This window comes from Gopherus evgoodei, chromosome 11 (assembly GCF_007399415.2).
Source record: "Gopherus evgoodei ecotype Sinaloan lineage chromosome 11, rGopEvg1_v1.p, whole genome shotgun sequence".
NCBI classification, from domain to species: domain Eukaryota; kingdom Metazoa; phylum Chordata; order Testudines; family Testudinidae; genus Gopherus; species Gopherus evgoodei.
This window is the reverse complement of record NC_044332.1, coordinates 44,672,037-44,688,773: the sequence shown is the minus strand read 5'-3', so window position 1 is coordinate 44,688,773 and position 16,737 is coordinate 44,672,037. Positions and strand designations below refer to the sequence as shown.

Below are 16,737 nucleotides of genomic sequence, written 5' to 3'. Positions count from 1 at the left end.
AATTTCTGGAAGCCAATCAGATTCTGCTCAAGGATATTAGAATTGTAAAGCTATGCTTCTTCCCAGATCTGCAAGCACTATTCAGAGCTTACAAGGCCCACAGATAGAGCACATCCCTTACAAGTTTAACAAGACTATCCCTGTGGAGCTTGTAAACTGTGTGCTTACTGTTTATTGTCTATAGAGTTTACAGCTTGTGAACACTGGAAAGCTCTGAGTCAACAAGGTCTCTTTCAAAGTCAGACATGGACCTCTACATTTTGTAAGCTTGTTTTTGCCTATAGATATTGTAAACTGCATGGGCATAACACGATCTGTAAGACTCATCCCACTAATATTAATGACTGAAGGAATTTACCACTATAGACATGCTCAAGCAAAGAAGGTGTGCTCTAGAAGAGAAATAAGGGCTTGCCCAAGAAATGTACGGGCTGTGCTGGCAAAAATTCTGCATGCCATAGGATTCCAGAGGAAACCTAAGGAATTATTAAACCCACTATTCTTGCTTTCCTTTCAGTGACTGCAAAACAGTCGTTCCTGCTTCTGCTTTATCAGAAAACTTGCTTCTTTTATTAATAAATAGTTTTCTTCACTTTTTTTCTAGAATTAAAAAAAAAACACTTAAAAACCCTGTTAGAGAATTTTTACTTATAAGTTTTAGTTTTCTTTTAAAAAATTAAGGAAGTTCCCAAAAATGGTCATTAAGGGAGAATTAAGGTTAGAAGCATACATCATAGACAAAGAAACTCATGGGATTGTTACTTAATGTTTAAACACCTGATAACAAAGAAATGCAGAATAAGCCTTGCTAAAAAACTTTTAGCTTTGACTTATCTCAACATAGCCTCCACTGGTAAATCAGAGATTTCCTATTCTATACCACAGATTGATGACATTATACGACATGTTTGTAGTGTTCCGTGTATTTAAATGCTGCCCAAGTTACTCTGAGAATATGCTGGGTGTCTCTATGTTTGATAAGTATCTTATTCTCAATGTATGGATTTCAACATACTCAGGAGGTCGAGTGTCTGGTCCAAGATCTCGGTGCAAAGAAATTCTGTCACTTGCAAAAGCATTAAAACAGTGTTTTTCATCCCCACGCTCCTTCTCCTTCTCCTCTTTTGGGCTTAAATTGATAGCTTTGAATGCTTTGCCAGAAGCTCCAGGGGCATCGGGGTCCTGAGAAGGTCGCTCTAAGAAGGGTTTCAGTTCTGCTAGTGTATAATGTCCTGGCAAACAGTGTCTCTCTCCAGGAATATTGGTTTGCCTAACAGGTGCTTTTATCTGCATTTTTGGCTTTGCACCTTTAATATTGTTCACAGCATTTAACATGAAACCTAGTACATCACTTTTCTTTCCCACAATTGGTTCAATCCCTGGTTCACGTTTAGCATCTTGAACACCTATTTCTTTTTGTAATAAAAACAAAAATACTAGAAAAACAAAAACAACAATGCTGAACTTCCAAAGCTTCCAGTGAGAAAACAGTTTCTTACACAATCGTCTTAATATTAGTATTATGTGAGCCATTCTGGTATTAAAAGTTTATCACATCTATAAAAACTTCTGTTAAAGATGTTCGTTAGCATCAAACTGGTCACAATAACGTTTCTTGAAATGGAAACACCTGTAAATTAAAAAAAAGTATTAATATGTATGCAGTTATGTGTGCACTACAATGCAAAAGTACAAAACGTGAAAATCAGTTGTAACTGATTTAACAAGGAGGCCACATTAAGGTTAGATAGGCAACCTTAATTCTGGCATTTCCTCACTTTTCAGTGTTTGACTTTGCAACCTTAATGTTCTCTTAATGTAGTATTTTCTATGTAGTTAGGCAAATGTTGAAGGAATAATTCCATACTAGCCTGGGTAAAATTAAAGAGTGTGTTACCGCCCAATTCTCTCCCCCCACCTCCATTTTACTAATTATTGTTTTATTCTCTTACACTAGATTGACACAGGTTCACTCCCACACTCCAAACCCATGAATCAATTCTGCCCCCTACCTCTTTGCAGAGGTCCTCTTTTCAGCCTGCAGTCTAGGACTTAGGAGCCAGTTGCTATCCTCCTGGCAGTACAGGATGCCTATAGCTTCCCAGATTTTCCTCCTCTGAACCCGATCATTCTGTTCTCCAGCTCCTCCCTCGTGGTCTCAAAGGATTAGTGGCCTAATTTGTTCTTCTATCCCTCCTCCCCACCCCAGGAAAAAATATAGCTGTTTTGGCAGTTTGAGTCCCCTTCTTGAGAAAGAAATAACAACTGGGCTGCTCTGCTCCCTGCCTTCCCTATATTTATTCCTTCTAGAGAGGGAACCAACAGCTTTCCTCATCCCACTTGACCCTACTCAGACAAAATTTCCATTCACCATAATCAAGTGGGTGAGAGGTTTTTGAGGTCCTGGCATTAGAGGCCAAAAGAATCATACCAGTAAGTTGACTAAACTCAATACAGTTATTCACTGTCTAATGGGAAAAAGAGGTGCTCTATTTTAAATAAGAAAATACACAGATTACTGTGCACAGCTCCTGAAGAAAATTTGTGCAGCTGGCCAAACACAGTCAGGCGTTTGGTGTAATTACAGTTGGTACAGTTGGCCAGAGCCTGGAGACCCAGTCTAAAAGTGACTTGTGGTATTCCACCCTGAGAGAAGTGCAGCCGGGGCGGCTCCAGACCCCAGCATGCCAAGCGCGTGCTTGGGGCGGCATGCCGCAGGGGGCGCTCTGCCAGTTGCTGGGAGGGCGGTAGGCGGCTCCAGTAGACCTCCTATAGGCGTGGCTGTGGAGCATCCGCTGGTCCCGCGGCTCTGGTGGAGCATCCGCAGGCACGCCTGCGGAAGGTCCACCGGAGCTGCGGGACCGGCGATTGGCAGAGCGCCTCCCGCAACATGCCGCCCTGCTTGGGGCAGCGAAATGTCTACAGCCGCCCCTGAGTGCAGCACTGGCTCTATTGCTTCAAAGGTTGCCCATGGTGAAAGAGAGAAAAGAGGAAAACAGCTCATTCTGAAACTGTGAGAAAAAAGAGAAGGATTTTTTTTTTAGATGTGTTAAATAAGGATCTATTATGACTATACCTAATTATAAAAGGTGGTATTGGTGTATCAAGTACTTCTAAGTATTACACATGATAAGCAAGTTTTAGAACTGCTGGATTAGCTCGTTCTCAATTGGGACATCAGCTATACCTGTCTTTAAACCCAAAATAAAAGATTAGTATAATTGTGCTACTTAATCATATGTCTAACCTCCCAACTCTTCAAAAACAATTAGTATTTCCTAGAGGAGAAGTTATTTGATTAAACAAGTGATAACATCCTACTGAAACAAAGTATTTGCAGAATGAGGAAAGCATAATGTAAATGAGAGTTGGGGCAGTTTTGGGAAATATCTGACCATCTAGGATCGTTCTCCTTAATAAATATTTCTGCTGTTCTGAGTGACTTGGAAATAGGAGGTATTTGGCTACCACTTCCTTGACTGAACATACACTTAGAATTAACTAAGATCCAGGAAGGGTGAGAGAACAATGTAGTCAGAACAAGCCTCCATAACAAGACTGGACAAAAATATTTATCTGTATGCATACAGAATCCTTACACAGGACTCAACGGTAAATGCCTGGACAAAGAGACCTCTGACATCCCCTGAAAAGAGAACTTTGTGGGAGCAGATTATAGGAAAGAATGCCACTACATGTATGAATTATTTACTGAAAGGTAGTTTCTAGAATTTTATACAACCGCAAATGCTGATTGCTATACCAAGAGTTCTTGTTGCGAGAAGAGAGAACAGTTGAAGGACACAGTTGTTGCACCTGTATTATTTCTGCCTCATTGCTGCTACTATTAGAAGCAAGGAGGAATGTATTGCTTTTACATATTGCTTAGCACATGTCTACATCCTGTTGTACAGCATTATGATAGCAAGCAGATAGGTGCCTCGGAAATACATCAAATAGATTAGATGGGAACTACCATGCATTTCTAGAACAAAAGTCTTTAACAAATAAGCCATATAGTTCTAAAGCAGGGATCGGCAACCTTTCAGAAGTGGTGTGCTGAGTCTTCATTTATTCACTCTAATTTAATGTTTTGTGTGCCAATAATACATTAACATTTTTAGACGGTCTAAGTCTATAATATACAACTAAACTATTGTTGTATGTAAAGTAAATAAGGTTTTTAAAATGTTTAAGAAGCTTCATTTTAAAATTAAATTAAAATGCAGAGCCCCCTGGACCGGTGGCCAGGACCAGTGGTGGGGGGAGGGATAGCTCAGTGGTTTGAGCATTGGCCTGCTAAACCCAGGGTTGTGAGCTCAATGCTTGAGGGGGCCATTTAGGGATCTGGGGTAAAAATCTGTCTGGGGAGTGGTCCTGCTTTGAGCAGGGGGTTGGACTAGATGACCTCCTGAGGTCCCTTCCAACTGATATTCTATGACCCACGTAGAGAGAAAAATCAGCTTGCGTGCCATAGGTTGCCTACCCCTGGTTTATGCACTCAGTGGCTAAGTGGGCTGGTTCCACAATAAGGATACACATGCTGTATATCGCTCCACCACAGTTCAGGAACCCCGCTGCTGCAAATCCATCATTTCCTGTACATTACCAAGAGCCACAGTCCTTTGAAGCAGGAAATGTTTAATGGCCTTGCATATTTGGATCACAACGGCCTCCACTGTGGATTTTCCAACCCGAAAATGATTGTCCACTGACTGATAGCAATCTGATGTTGCAATTTCCAGAGCATGGTTGCCATTCTCTTCTCCACTGTCAATGCAACTCTCATTTTGTGTTCACAGGCCAAAGGGCTGGGGCAAGCTCTGTACACAGATACAGGAACCTGCTCTTCTGCATCCAAAAGTTTTCAAGCCACTGATCTTCATTCCAAACCTGCACTATGATGCTATCCCACACATCAGTGCTCATTTCTCAGGCCCAGAAGTTGTGCTCCACTAGTTGGAACTGTTCCATGAATGCCAGCAGCAACCTGGCAATTTTTTTTCTGTTATGACCATCAGCATTCAGTTATAGTGCTCAAATATGTCCACATCTTCCTCATCACTATCCTGATCATAGCAGTACTTCCTTAATATCTGCAAATACTCCAAATCATACATCCTGTAGGAGCAACGCACATGAGATTTCACCTGAGCTCTGTAGAGTTCATGCTTCTGTCAAGAGAGATGGAGATCAAAAAGCACCAGAAGGGACTGTACAAGATTTTTTTTAAAAAGAGCACAAAAACTATGGGATATGGCAAGTATTATGGGGTGGAGAAAGTACCATGGTGGGAACTTGACCCTTAGCTCCCAGAAATCTCTGGGCAAATTGCTGCTCTTACAAAGCACCGTGAAGGCATCCTAAAAAGTACTGTGCCAGATGCCAGCATGGTGCATACTGGGATAACCTGCCTATGGTGCACCACACTTTACATTGATGCGTGCACTCCTGGTGAGTACACGCAGCACCTACACAAGTAGCCAAGTACACAAATCACACAAAACATACAAAAACTTCAGCAGCTGTATGCTGATGTAAGTTGTGTCAACCAAACTTTGTAGCTTAGACATGACCTATGCGTTTTAAAAATATTTGGGATTATTTCTCTTACAAAAGGAGTATACACTAAAAGCCTAGGGACACAAGTACAGAGCACAAAAGTATCAATATTCAGTGTCCAGGAACATTGTTAACAAACAGTTCAAGTTGGCTGGCAGTGCCTCCTACTCTTCCGGAACGTCAGGTGCATCTGTACTTAAACCTCTGAAAACCAGGAAATAAGAGCAGCAAAGAGGCCTGTGGCACCTTATAGGCTAACAGACGTTTTGGAGCATGAGTTTTTGTGGGTAAATACCCGCTTCGTTGGACGTATTCACCCACGAAAGCTCATGCTCCATAACATCTGTTAGTCTATAAGGTGCCACAGGACTCTTTGCTGCTTTTACAGATCCAGACTAACATGGCTACCCCTCTGATACAGGAAATAAGAGTTAAGGTACCAGGGCAAGATCCACTGAGGATATACTGTTTGTTTCAGCTAGGGCTACCCCATGATAAATAGACATGAGGAATGATAAAGTAAATGTGCCATTTTATGAAATATGTTAGGTCCCACCGAACTGTATTCTTTCATTTGTCCCCATGTACTCCAAGTGCCTTTCACTGCATTAGGGACCATTTCATTGACTGGTACAGAGTACCACAGCTCACAGTGGGAGTTTTGGAGGGGAGCATCTGCCACCCAAAAGCACAAGAGACTCCTTGCTTCTGTGCTGAGTTATGTGGGTTGTGCAAGTAGAGGAGCAAAATATTCTTGGTATGAGGATTTGCAGCAGTCTGGTAGCATACATAACAGTGCACTATGGAGCAGAGGTAAGTGCAGGAGATGTTGATGAGGGAATCCTTAGGCCAAGGTTTAAGGAGTGGTAATTCTGGTTTGGTTTGTGCAAAGCAAGTGAAGTGGCTGAGTATAGGCCAATTGTAGTCAACTGGTGTTCACTAAACTCACCCTAAGCACAACTTTTGATTTAGTAAGGACCCAGTCTGACAATTTCTCCTACTGTACTCATGTGCTGTGTCCCCACAGTATTCCATATCATCTGGAAAGATAGTGTGCTACAATATCTGTCAGGGACATCACTCAAGAGGGCACAGTTCAGGTTACAGGAAGGACCAGAAGAGAACTGATATGTACCTTAATTCTATTTATTGGTTTTCAGAGATTTAAGCAGAGGCATTGAATATTCTGGAAGGATATGAGGCACTGCCAGTCAACCTTCATTCTGTGTTCAAGTTTTTGGGCAATGAATTTCCCTTAGTTCTTGAGGAGGTGGTAGTAGCGAGACAGACAGGCATGCTGTGTGGGGGAGGAGCGTGACATAAGGTGGCTTCGTTTAAACACCACTCAGCCATCAGCTCTGCCCTCCTTCTGTCCCATCCATGGCCACAATAGGGCTAGATGGGCCTTAGCATGAAGGAAGGTGAAGATTAATGGGCTATGAAGAGCACATATACCACCTAGAGGCATTAAGGGGGAGTGAAGGGGAGCCCCAGATTCCACACTGCACTTGGAGAGCTCATGTATGGGGAAGAGGATCTGTACAACCCCCTACAATATAGGAGGACTGCAGAGGTATGAAGTGACCCATTCATCTCAATGTATGTTCTCTGCCTCTCTCACCCTAGGCCGTTATGGAATACCAATTTACAAGACAATCTCAGAATGCATATGTAAGGTTAAGATTCTGTCACTGTTAGTTTTAGCAAAAGTCAGGGACAGATCACAGGCAATAAACAAAGATTCATGGAACCCTGTCCCTGACTTTTAGTAAAAATAACTGTGACAAAATGGGGCTGATGGTGGGACGAGAACCCAAGCCCTGCTGCAGGGAGAGGATTTGGGGGTCCAGCACCACCCACAGCGGGCAACTTGGAGCTGCAGGGGCCTCCCCACTGCCCTTGGAGGCTCAGAGCTCCAGGGTCCCAGCCAGCTGACTGCTTCAGCCCCGGAGCGGTGGGGTTGGAGCTGAGAATGTCACAGAGGTCTCTAGAAATCCATGAAATCCATTACTTACATATAAGCTTTCGAGAACAATTTGTATATTACAATCAGCTTCTTTTTGACAGGGCTTTATCTGAGGAACCCTTTGACCAAATGACCTGAAATTGTACTACTAACACAGGGCTCCTGCTTTTAAGATTTAAAGAATATACACCAATAAAACACTTCCAATTAAAAATAAATAAATTGGTGTTTAGTCAATAAATACCAGAGTAACATCAGAAATTGCTACTTGAATCTATGGGCTTGTCTACATGGATGGAGCCGTAATGCAGACTATGGGGGGTGTGATTTCTAAAACACACAAATGTTTTGTGCATTAATTGGTCTGTGTAGACCCTGCTGGTGCATGCTAAAGTGTATACAGTTTGAAACAGTATGTTAAAGAACTCTAGGGAACATTATGAAGAGATTACTCATTACAGTATATACTACTGCAGTAAGTAATATATTACTTGTGACAAAGTTCCTCCTCTACCTTGGTGGGTCCTGCGCTTATTGACAGCTTTGCTCACCTCAGTAATCTCCCCCACAGTCTGGATCAACTCCTCCTGTGTCTGATCAGGAGTTGGGAGGAACCCAGGCCCGGCCTCTACTCCGGGTTCCAGCCCAGGGCCCTATGGATTTGCAGCTGTCTATAGTGCCTCTTGTAACAGCTGTGTGACAGCTACACCTCCCTGGGCTACTTCCTCAAGGCCTCCTCCAAAACACCTTCTTTATCCTCACCACAGGATCTTCCTCCTGGTGTCTGATAACGCTTGTACTCCTTAGTCCTCCAGCAGCACACACTCTCACTCTCAGCTCCTTGCATCTCTTGCTCCCAGCTCCTCACACGCACTTCCTCTCCTCTGGCTCCTCCCCATCTGACTGGAGTGAGCTCCTTTTAAAACCCAGATGTCCTGATTAGCCTGCTTTGATTGGCTGCAGGTGTTCTAATCAGCCTGTCTACCTTAATTGGTTCTAGCAGGTTCCTGATTACTCTAGTGCAACCTCTACTCTGGTCACTCAGGGAACAGAAAACTACTCACTCAGTGACCAGTATATTTGCCCTCTACCAGACTCCTGCATCCCACCGGCCTGGATCTGTCACATACTGTATATACAAAGAGAAAGCCCTGAAAAACTGCAATTTTTGGACATCTACATAAAACTCAAATTTCTAAAACCAACTCCTCCACTTTTCACTCTGCCTCAAAACATACTCTATACTAACTCTAGCCCTGGCTCCAATGTGGCCATAGTGGAACAGTAGCATTATCCATCAGCTATCCTTCAAACACGAGGATGTCTGTCAGGGGAAAAAGTCATTGATGAGACTTCAGATGGATGAGGAGTCCAATTTGTGCTCTACAGGATTTTCCACATGACAGTTGGTGGTTGCTTGGAGAGAGCATAACTGCTGGCCAGGGTGCTGTTCACTTTCCTTCCTCTTCTTGAGCAAGGTGATTCTCTTCAAAATGGGATGAGGCTTGATGTATGATGAGATGACATAAGAAGGGCCATACTGGGTCAGACTAATGGTCCATCTAGCCCAGTATCCTGTCTTCTGACAGTGGCCAGTGCCAGGTGCTTCAGAAGGAATGAACAGAACAGGTAATCATCAAGGGATCCATCCCATCACCCATTCCCAGCTTCTGGCAAACAGAGGCTAGTGACATTTCAGAGCATGGCTTTGCACCCAGTCCATCCTGGGCTAATAGCCATTGATGGATCTATCCTCCATGAACTTCTGTAGTTCTTTTTTGAATGCTGTTATAGACTTGGATTTCACAACATCCTCTGGCACTGCATCTATTGCTAGCAACTCCTCTCAATTTGTGGAGTCAATCCTCTTGTCTTAAGACATACTTCCTTGTAGCGTTTCCTTCATCCCCTGTGGGTCTTCTTACCATGACTACGTTGAGAAAAGAGGACTTGCTTTGGAAGACTAGTATCAGCCATCTGCACACAATGACCAACCCAGCGAAGCTGATGTTTCATAATCTTTGCCTCAACACTGGTGATTTTAGCTTCAGAGAGAACACTGGCATTGGTGTGATAATCTTTCCATCTGATACGGAGAATTCTTCTAAGGCAGCGTAGTTCGTACCACTCCAGATGCTTAAAATGGCTTAGATATGCCATCAATGTCTCACAACCATAAAGAAGAGTGGGGATGACTACTGCATTGTAGACCAGGAACTTAATTTCCATACACAGATCTCTGTTAATAAAGACATGACTGAACAACTTTCCAAAGGTTGCACATGTTCAATCTCCACATCAAGACTGGCTGTCTGGGAGAGGTGGCTACCAAGGTAAGGGAAATGCTCAACATTTTCCAGGGCTCACCACCAATGACAATTTGTGGGAGAAGGAGGGAAATGTGCACTGGAGAAGGCAGGTGGAGCACCTTAGTCTTCCCAGTGTTAAGGAAAAGTCCCAGGCCACGATAGGCACCTGAGAAAAGATCTAGGGTGGACTGCAAGTCAGCACTATCACAGCTCAGGTAACACCAGGATATCCATTTTAACACAGGTGAAAAAAAAGTCTACAAAAATTGCATTAGAATATCATTTTAAAATGTTTATTGTAGGGCTGTTGATTAATCGCACTTAACTCACATGATTAACTCAAAAAATTAATCACGATTAATCACAGTTTTAATCGCACTGTTAAACAACAGAATACCAATTGAAATTTACTAAATATGTTGTATGCTTTTCTACATTTTCATATATATTGTATTGTAATTGAAATCAGTGTATATTATTTTTTATTACAAACATTTGCACTGTAAAAATGATAAAAGAAATAGTATTTTTCAATTCATGTCATACAAGTACTGCAGTGCAACCTCTGTTGTGAAAGTGCAACTTACAAGTGTACATTTTGTTTGTTTACATAACTGCACTCAAAATAATGCAAAACTTCAGAGCCTGCAAGTCCACTCAGTCCTACTTCTTGTTCAGCCAATCGCTCAGACAAACAAGTTTGTTTACATTTACAGGAGATAATGCTGCCTGCTTCTTGTTTACAATGTCGCCAGAAAGTGAGAACAGGTATTTGCATGACACTTTTGTAGTGGGCATTGCAAGGTATTTATATCCCAGATATGCTAAACATTCATATGCCCCTTCATGCTTCGGCCACCACTCCAGAGAACATGCTTCCATGCTGATAATGCTGGTTATAAAAAACAATGTGTTCATTATATTTGTGACTGAACTCCTTTAGGGAAGAACTGTATGTCCCCTACTCTGTTTTACCTGCATTCTGCCATATATTTCATGTTATAGCAGTCTCGGATGATGACCCAGCACATGTAGTTCATTTTAAGAACACTTTCACTGCAGATTTCACAAAATGCAAAGAAGGTACCAATGTGAGTGTGATGCAGTAGGGACTGTCTGTGTGGGGAGTGGGAGAGCAGGGGAGGACTTTAGGGGATGGACGATGCCAGGGCCTGTAACCTGAGCTAGGTAAGGGAGGGGAAAGGTCAACACCTTTGCCCGGGAAGGGGACAAAGGAAGGGAGCGGCAGGAGGGAAGCAGTTTTGAGTTTGGGCTTGGGGCTGTGTGGGCGGAATTCAGGGTATCCTAGCTAGGATCCAAGCACCCTGAAAGCCCAGAAGGACTCGGTGGAGGGGTCCTGACTGTGCCTGCAAGCTGTGCTGTAACCTGTGTTCCTGTTGTCCAATAAACCTTCTGTTTTACTGGCTGGCTAAGAGTCACTGTGGGTCCCAGGAAGAGGGGTGCAGGGCCGGACTCCCCCACACTCCGTGACAACTGGTGGCAGCGGCGGGAGATACTGCAGAAAGCGCCGTCCACGGGGTGCAGTAAGTGACTGGGGAGCAGTAAAACGAAGGGGTGATTAACCCCTGGGAGTGTGTGCCCAGTGAGAAGGACTTTGCAGTAACAGGGTCCCCCGGGGGATTGCAGCGAGTGGTCCCAGGGGCGGAGGAGTCTGCAGCTCGATCCTGGCAGAGAGGTGGTGACCTCAAGAAGGGCTGGTGCACTAGGGGTCCCCCTGGAAACCGTGGGGAGCGGCGAGCACCCCTGCCTGTGAGTGGTCAGCAGTGTCTGTCCCCGCTGGGAGTGGTCAGCCGGCGGACGAGGGCTTCCCGAGACTCCCCCTTCCTAGGCCTAGGGGAAGGGCGGGAAGGAGCCCAGTGTATACCGAGGGCACCGTGACACCCCCGGCCAGCAGGGGATCCTCCCGGCGAAGCCCACCCCCCAGCAGGAGATCCTCCCGGCAACGCTCGGCATCCGTGGAGCGGACGCGGCTGGAATATGAAAGGGAGAAGCTCGAGTTAAAAGAGGCAAAAGCTGGAGGAGAAGGCGAAACAGCGTAAACATGAGGAGAACCAGCGTAAACATGAGAACCAGCGTAAATATGAACGGGAGGAGAAGGAGAAACAGCGTAAACATGAGCTGGACCTGGCCCAGCTGAGGAGAAGTGAGGCCCCGGCTGCGGTGAGTGAGGGGGGACCCAAGCCTACAAAGAGCTTTGATAAGCACTTGCTGCCCCGGCGTAAAGAGGGGGAGGACATAGATACCTTCCTGACAGCTTTTGAGAATGCCTGCGAGCTGCACAGGGCTGACCCTGCAGACAGGATCACAGTTCTCACCCCCTTACTGGACTCCACAGCCGTGGAGGTGTACAGCTGACTGAAAGGGGCGGAGGCAGGGGACTACGAACTGTTCAAACAGGCCCTGCTCCGCGAATTTGGGCTGACTCCTGAGATGTACCGGAAAAAGTTCCGGAGCCAGCGTAGAACCTGTGAGGTCACATACCTACAACTGGTCAACCGGGCGCAGGGGTATGCCCGCAAGTGGGCAGCTGGGGCCCAAACTAAAGAGGATCTGCTTGACCTATTCATACTGGAGCACCTGTACGAGCAGTGCCCGTCCGACTTGAGGCTGTGGTTGATGGACCAGAAGCCGGAGAACCCACAGCACGCAGGCCAGCTGGCCGACCAATTTGTGGACAGTCAGGCAGGGGATGGCAGGGAGGAGTCTCGAAGGAGCAAGCCTGCCTCAACGCAGAGAGAGAGTCATCATGGGACCTCCCAGCGGGGTCCTATGGAGAACCCCCTCAAAAGGGGAACATCCAGCGGCGGGTCCCTCCAACCCACTCAAGGGGACCCACAAGACATGGGCTGCTATCGCTGTGGCCAACGAGGTCACACACGGGCCCAGTGCCCCAAGCTCAGGGACAGACCAAGCAGACCCAACCCGCAGAGGGTGGACTGGGTAAAAACCCAATCAGAGGAGGGGCTACATTCCCAGGAAAGGGGGGCTGGCAACATACCACCTGTGGATACTCCAGGCTCCAGGTTTTTGGTTTACCGGATGGGCGTGGGGCTGCCCCTCCGGAAGGAGTGCATTGTTTCCCTGGAGGTAGATGGGAGGAAGGTCACTGGGTACTGGGACATGGGCGCAGAGGTGACACTGGCCCGGCCCGAGGTGGTGGCCTCAGATCGGATGGTGCCCGACACCTACCTGACCCTGATGGGCGTGGGCGGGACCTCATTCAAGGTGCCTGTGGCAAGGGTACACCTGAAATGGGGGGCCAAGGAGGGCCCCAAGGATGTGGGGGTACACTGATATTTGCCCACTGACATGTTAATGGGAGGGGACCTCGAGGACTGGCCTAGTAACACCCAGAGTGCCCTGGTCGTGACTCGTAGTCAGAGTCGGCAAAGGGCACTGCACCCCGACAACGGGGAAGGTACTCGACCCGAGGTGCAGGACCCTAACCCAGGGAGCGGGGAACGCCCAGGGGCACGGTTCAGAGAGGCTGCGGCCTCAGACCCAGCCAGCAAGAGAGAGCCGGTTCCCATCCCTGTCCCAGCTGCTGAGTTCCAGGCCGAGTTGCAGAAAGATCCCTCCTTGCGGAGGCACAGGGACCGGGCTGACCTTAGTGCGGTACAGACCATGAGGAGAGGTTGCAAGGAGAAGGGGTTCCTGTACCGAGAATGGGCTCCCCCAGGGGAAGTAGAGTCATGAGGGATCAGGAGGCAGCTGGTGGTTCCCCAGAAGTTTCGTCACAAGCTGCTGTACCTGGCCCATGACATCCCTCTCGCAGGGCACCAGGGAATCCGACGCACCAGGCAGAGGCTGCTACAGAACTTTTACTGGCCTGGGGTCTTTACCCATGTCCGACAGTACTGCCAATCCTGTGACCCCTGCCAGAGGGTGGGGAAGGCCCGGGACAAGGGGAAAGCGGCTTTGAGGCCTTTACCCATCATAGAAGAACCTTTCAGAAGGTGGCCATGGACATAGTGGGACCCCTCAGCAAGATGACCCGGTCAGGGAAGAAATACATCCTGGTGGTGGTGGATTTTGCCACTCGCTACCCCGAGGCGGTGGCCTTGTCCTCTATCGAAGCAGACACAGTGGCAGATGCGCTGCTGACAATTTTCAGCCGGGTGGGGTTCCCCAAGGAGGTCTTAACGGACCAGGGGTCCAACTTCATGTCGGCCCTGCTCCGGTCCTTATGGCAGAAATGTGGGGTCCAGCACAACCGGGCCTCAGCGTATCACCCCCAGTCCAACGGGCTGGTAGAAAGGTTCAACGGGACGCTGAAGATGCTGCTAAAAACATTTATGAACCAGCACCCGCAGGATTGGGACAAGTACTTACCTCACCTGCTGTTCGCGTACAGGGAGGTGCCCCAGGAATCTACCGGGTTTTCACCTTTCGAACTGTTGTATGGAAGGCGGGTAAGGGGGCCCCTAGACCTGATGAGGGACGAATGGGAGGGGAAGGCCTCTCCCGAGGAAGAGTCAGTGGTGGAGTATGTCCTGACCTTCCGGGAAAGACTGGCCGAGCTCATGGGCCTGGCCAAGGAGAATCTGGCCCGAGCCCAGAGGAGGCAGAAGGTCTGGTATGACCGCACGGCACGGGCCCGTGCCTTCGCCACCGGAGATCAGGTGATGGTTCTCATCCCCGTGAGGAGAAACAAACTCCAGGCCGCCTGGGAAGGGCCCTTCAAGGTTATCAAGCAACTGAATGAGGTAAACTATGTGGTGGAGCTGTCAAACCGGGCACATCACCGTCGGTTGTACCATGTGAACATGATGAAACCATACTATGACAGGGGGAATGTGGTGTTGGCCATGTGTGGACATTGGGAGGGGCAGGGAGATGACCCCTTAGTAGATCTATTCCCTGGGACAAAAGCTGGTTCCCCCCTGGAGGCGATTCCCCTCTCTGATCAGCTGACCCCGGGCCAGCACGCTGAGATCAGGGGGGTGCTGCATCTATACCGACAGCGGTTTTCCAACCAGCCTGGACGCACTAATTTGACTGTCCACCGGGTGGAGACCGGGTCACATCCCCCTATAAGATGCTCCCCTTTTCGGGTCACTGGTAAAACTGCCCAGGATCTTGAAAGAGAGGTCAGGGACATGCTGGCTTTGGGGGTGATCCAGCCGTCTTCCAGCCCTTGGGCCTCGCCAGTGGTGCTGGTTCTCAAGAAGGATGGGTCAATCCGGTTCTGTGTGGACTATCGAAAGCTCAATGCCATCACCATATCTGATGCCTACCCTATGCCCAGGCCCGACGAGCTCCTAGACAAGCTGGGAGGTGCTCGGTACCTCACCACTATGGATCTTACCAAAGGCTACTGGCAAGTGCCGCTGGACGCAGATGCCAGGCTGAAATCGGCCTTTATTACCCCTCTGAGGCTCTATGAGTTTCTGACCCTGCCCTTCAGCCTCAAGGGAGCACCGGCCACCTTCCAGCGCCTGGTGGATCAGCTACTGAGGGGGATGGAGAGTTTTGCCGTGGAGTATATTGACGACATCTGCGTCTTCAGCCAGATCTGGGAGGACCACATGTCCCAGGTTAAACAAGTCCTGGACCGACTCCGAAAGGCTGGGTTAACAGTAAAGGCTGAGAAGTGCAAGGTGGGGATGGCTGAAGTATCTTACCTGGGCCAGCGGGTGGGGAGCGGCTGCCTGAAGCCAGAACCAGCCAAGGTGGAGGTGATCAGAGACTGGCCTGCTCCCCAAACCAAAAAGCAGGTCCAGGCCTTTATTGGGATGGCGGGGTACTGTCGAAGGTTCGTGCCCCACTTTAGTGCCATAGCCGGCCCCATCACTGAACTGTGCAAAAAGGGGAAGCCAGACAAGGTGATCTGGACTAAGCAGTGCCAGGAGGCTTTCCGGGCGCTGAAGGAGGCTCCGGTTAGCGGCCCAGTTCTGGCAAACCCAGATTTTGACAAACCCTTTATGGTGTTCACCGATGCCTCAGACACGGGACTGGGTGATGCAGGAGGATGAAAAGGGAGAGACACACCCCATCATGTACCTGAGTAAGAAGCTGCTACCCCGGGAACAAAGCTACGCGGCCATCGAGAAGGAATGCCTGGCCATGGTATGGGCCCTTAAGAAGCTAGAGCCATATCTCTTTGGGCGACACTTCACCGTGTATACCGACCACTCTCCCCTGACCTGGCTGCACCAGATGAAAGGAGCCAACGCCAAGCTCCTGAGGTGGAGCCTGCTCCTGCAGGACTATGACATGGATGTGATCCATGTGAAGGGAAGTGCCAACCTGACAGCGGATGTGTTGTCCCGGAGAGGGGACCCTGAACTTCCCCAGGTCACTGGGCAGAGTGACCCTGCTCAGTTCAGTCTCGAAGGGAGGGAGAGATGTGATGCAGTAGGGACTGTCTGTGTGGGGAGTGGGAGAGCAGGGGAGGACTTTAGGGGATGGACGATGCCAGGGCCTGTAACCTGAGCTAGGTAAGGGAGGGGAAAGGTCAACACCTTTGCCCAGGAAGGGGACAAAGGAAGGGAGCGGCAGGAGGGAAGCAGTTTGGAGTTTGGGCTTGGGGCTGTGTGGGTGGAATTCAGGGTATCCTAGCTAGGATCCAAGCACCCTGAAAGCCCAGAAGGACTCGGTGGAGGGGTCCTGACTGTGCCTGCAAGCTGTGCTGTAACCTGTGTTCCTGTTGTCCAATAAACCTTCTGTTTTACTGGCTGGCTAAGAGTCACTGTGGGTCCCAGGAAGAGGGGTCCAGGGCCGGACTCCCCCACACTCCGTGACAGTGAGATTTCTAAAGATAGTTACAGCACTTGACCCAAGGTTTAAGAATCTGAAGTGCCTTCCAAAGTCTGAGAGAGATGAGGTGGGGAACATGCTTTCAGAAGTCTTAAAAAAGCAACGCCCCGATGCAAACTC

At 47.9% G+C, this 16,737-nt stretch overlaps 2 protein-coding genes across 5 annotated transcripts in view; both read right to left on the bottom strand.

Moving 5' to 3' along the window:
* Nucleotides 1–16,737, bottom strand: part of LOC115659409 (sodium channel protein type 3 subunit alpha) — a 964,414-nt gene that overhangs the window by 482,571 nt on the left and 465,106 nt on the right. The gene's annotated exons all lie outside the window — the stretch shown is intronic.
* GALNT3 (polypeptide N-acetylgalactosaminyltransferase 3) overlaps nt 1–16,737 on the bottom strand; it is a 44,768-nt gene that overhangs the window by 22,639 nt on the left and 5,392 nt on the right. For all 3 annotated transcript variants that reach the window (XR_004002540.1, XM_030579483.1, XM_030579484.1), the window contains exon 2: nt 1,016–1,630. Coding sequence is in view for 2 of the 3 variants with exons in the window: in XM_030579483.1 (XP_030435343.1) it covers nt 1,016–1,533 (518 nt within the window). In the remaining variant the exon portion in view is untranslated. The remainder of the gene's footprint in view (nt 1–1,015; nt 1,631–16,737) is intronic.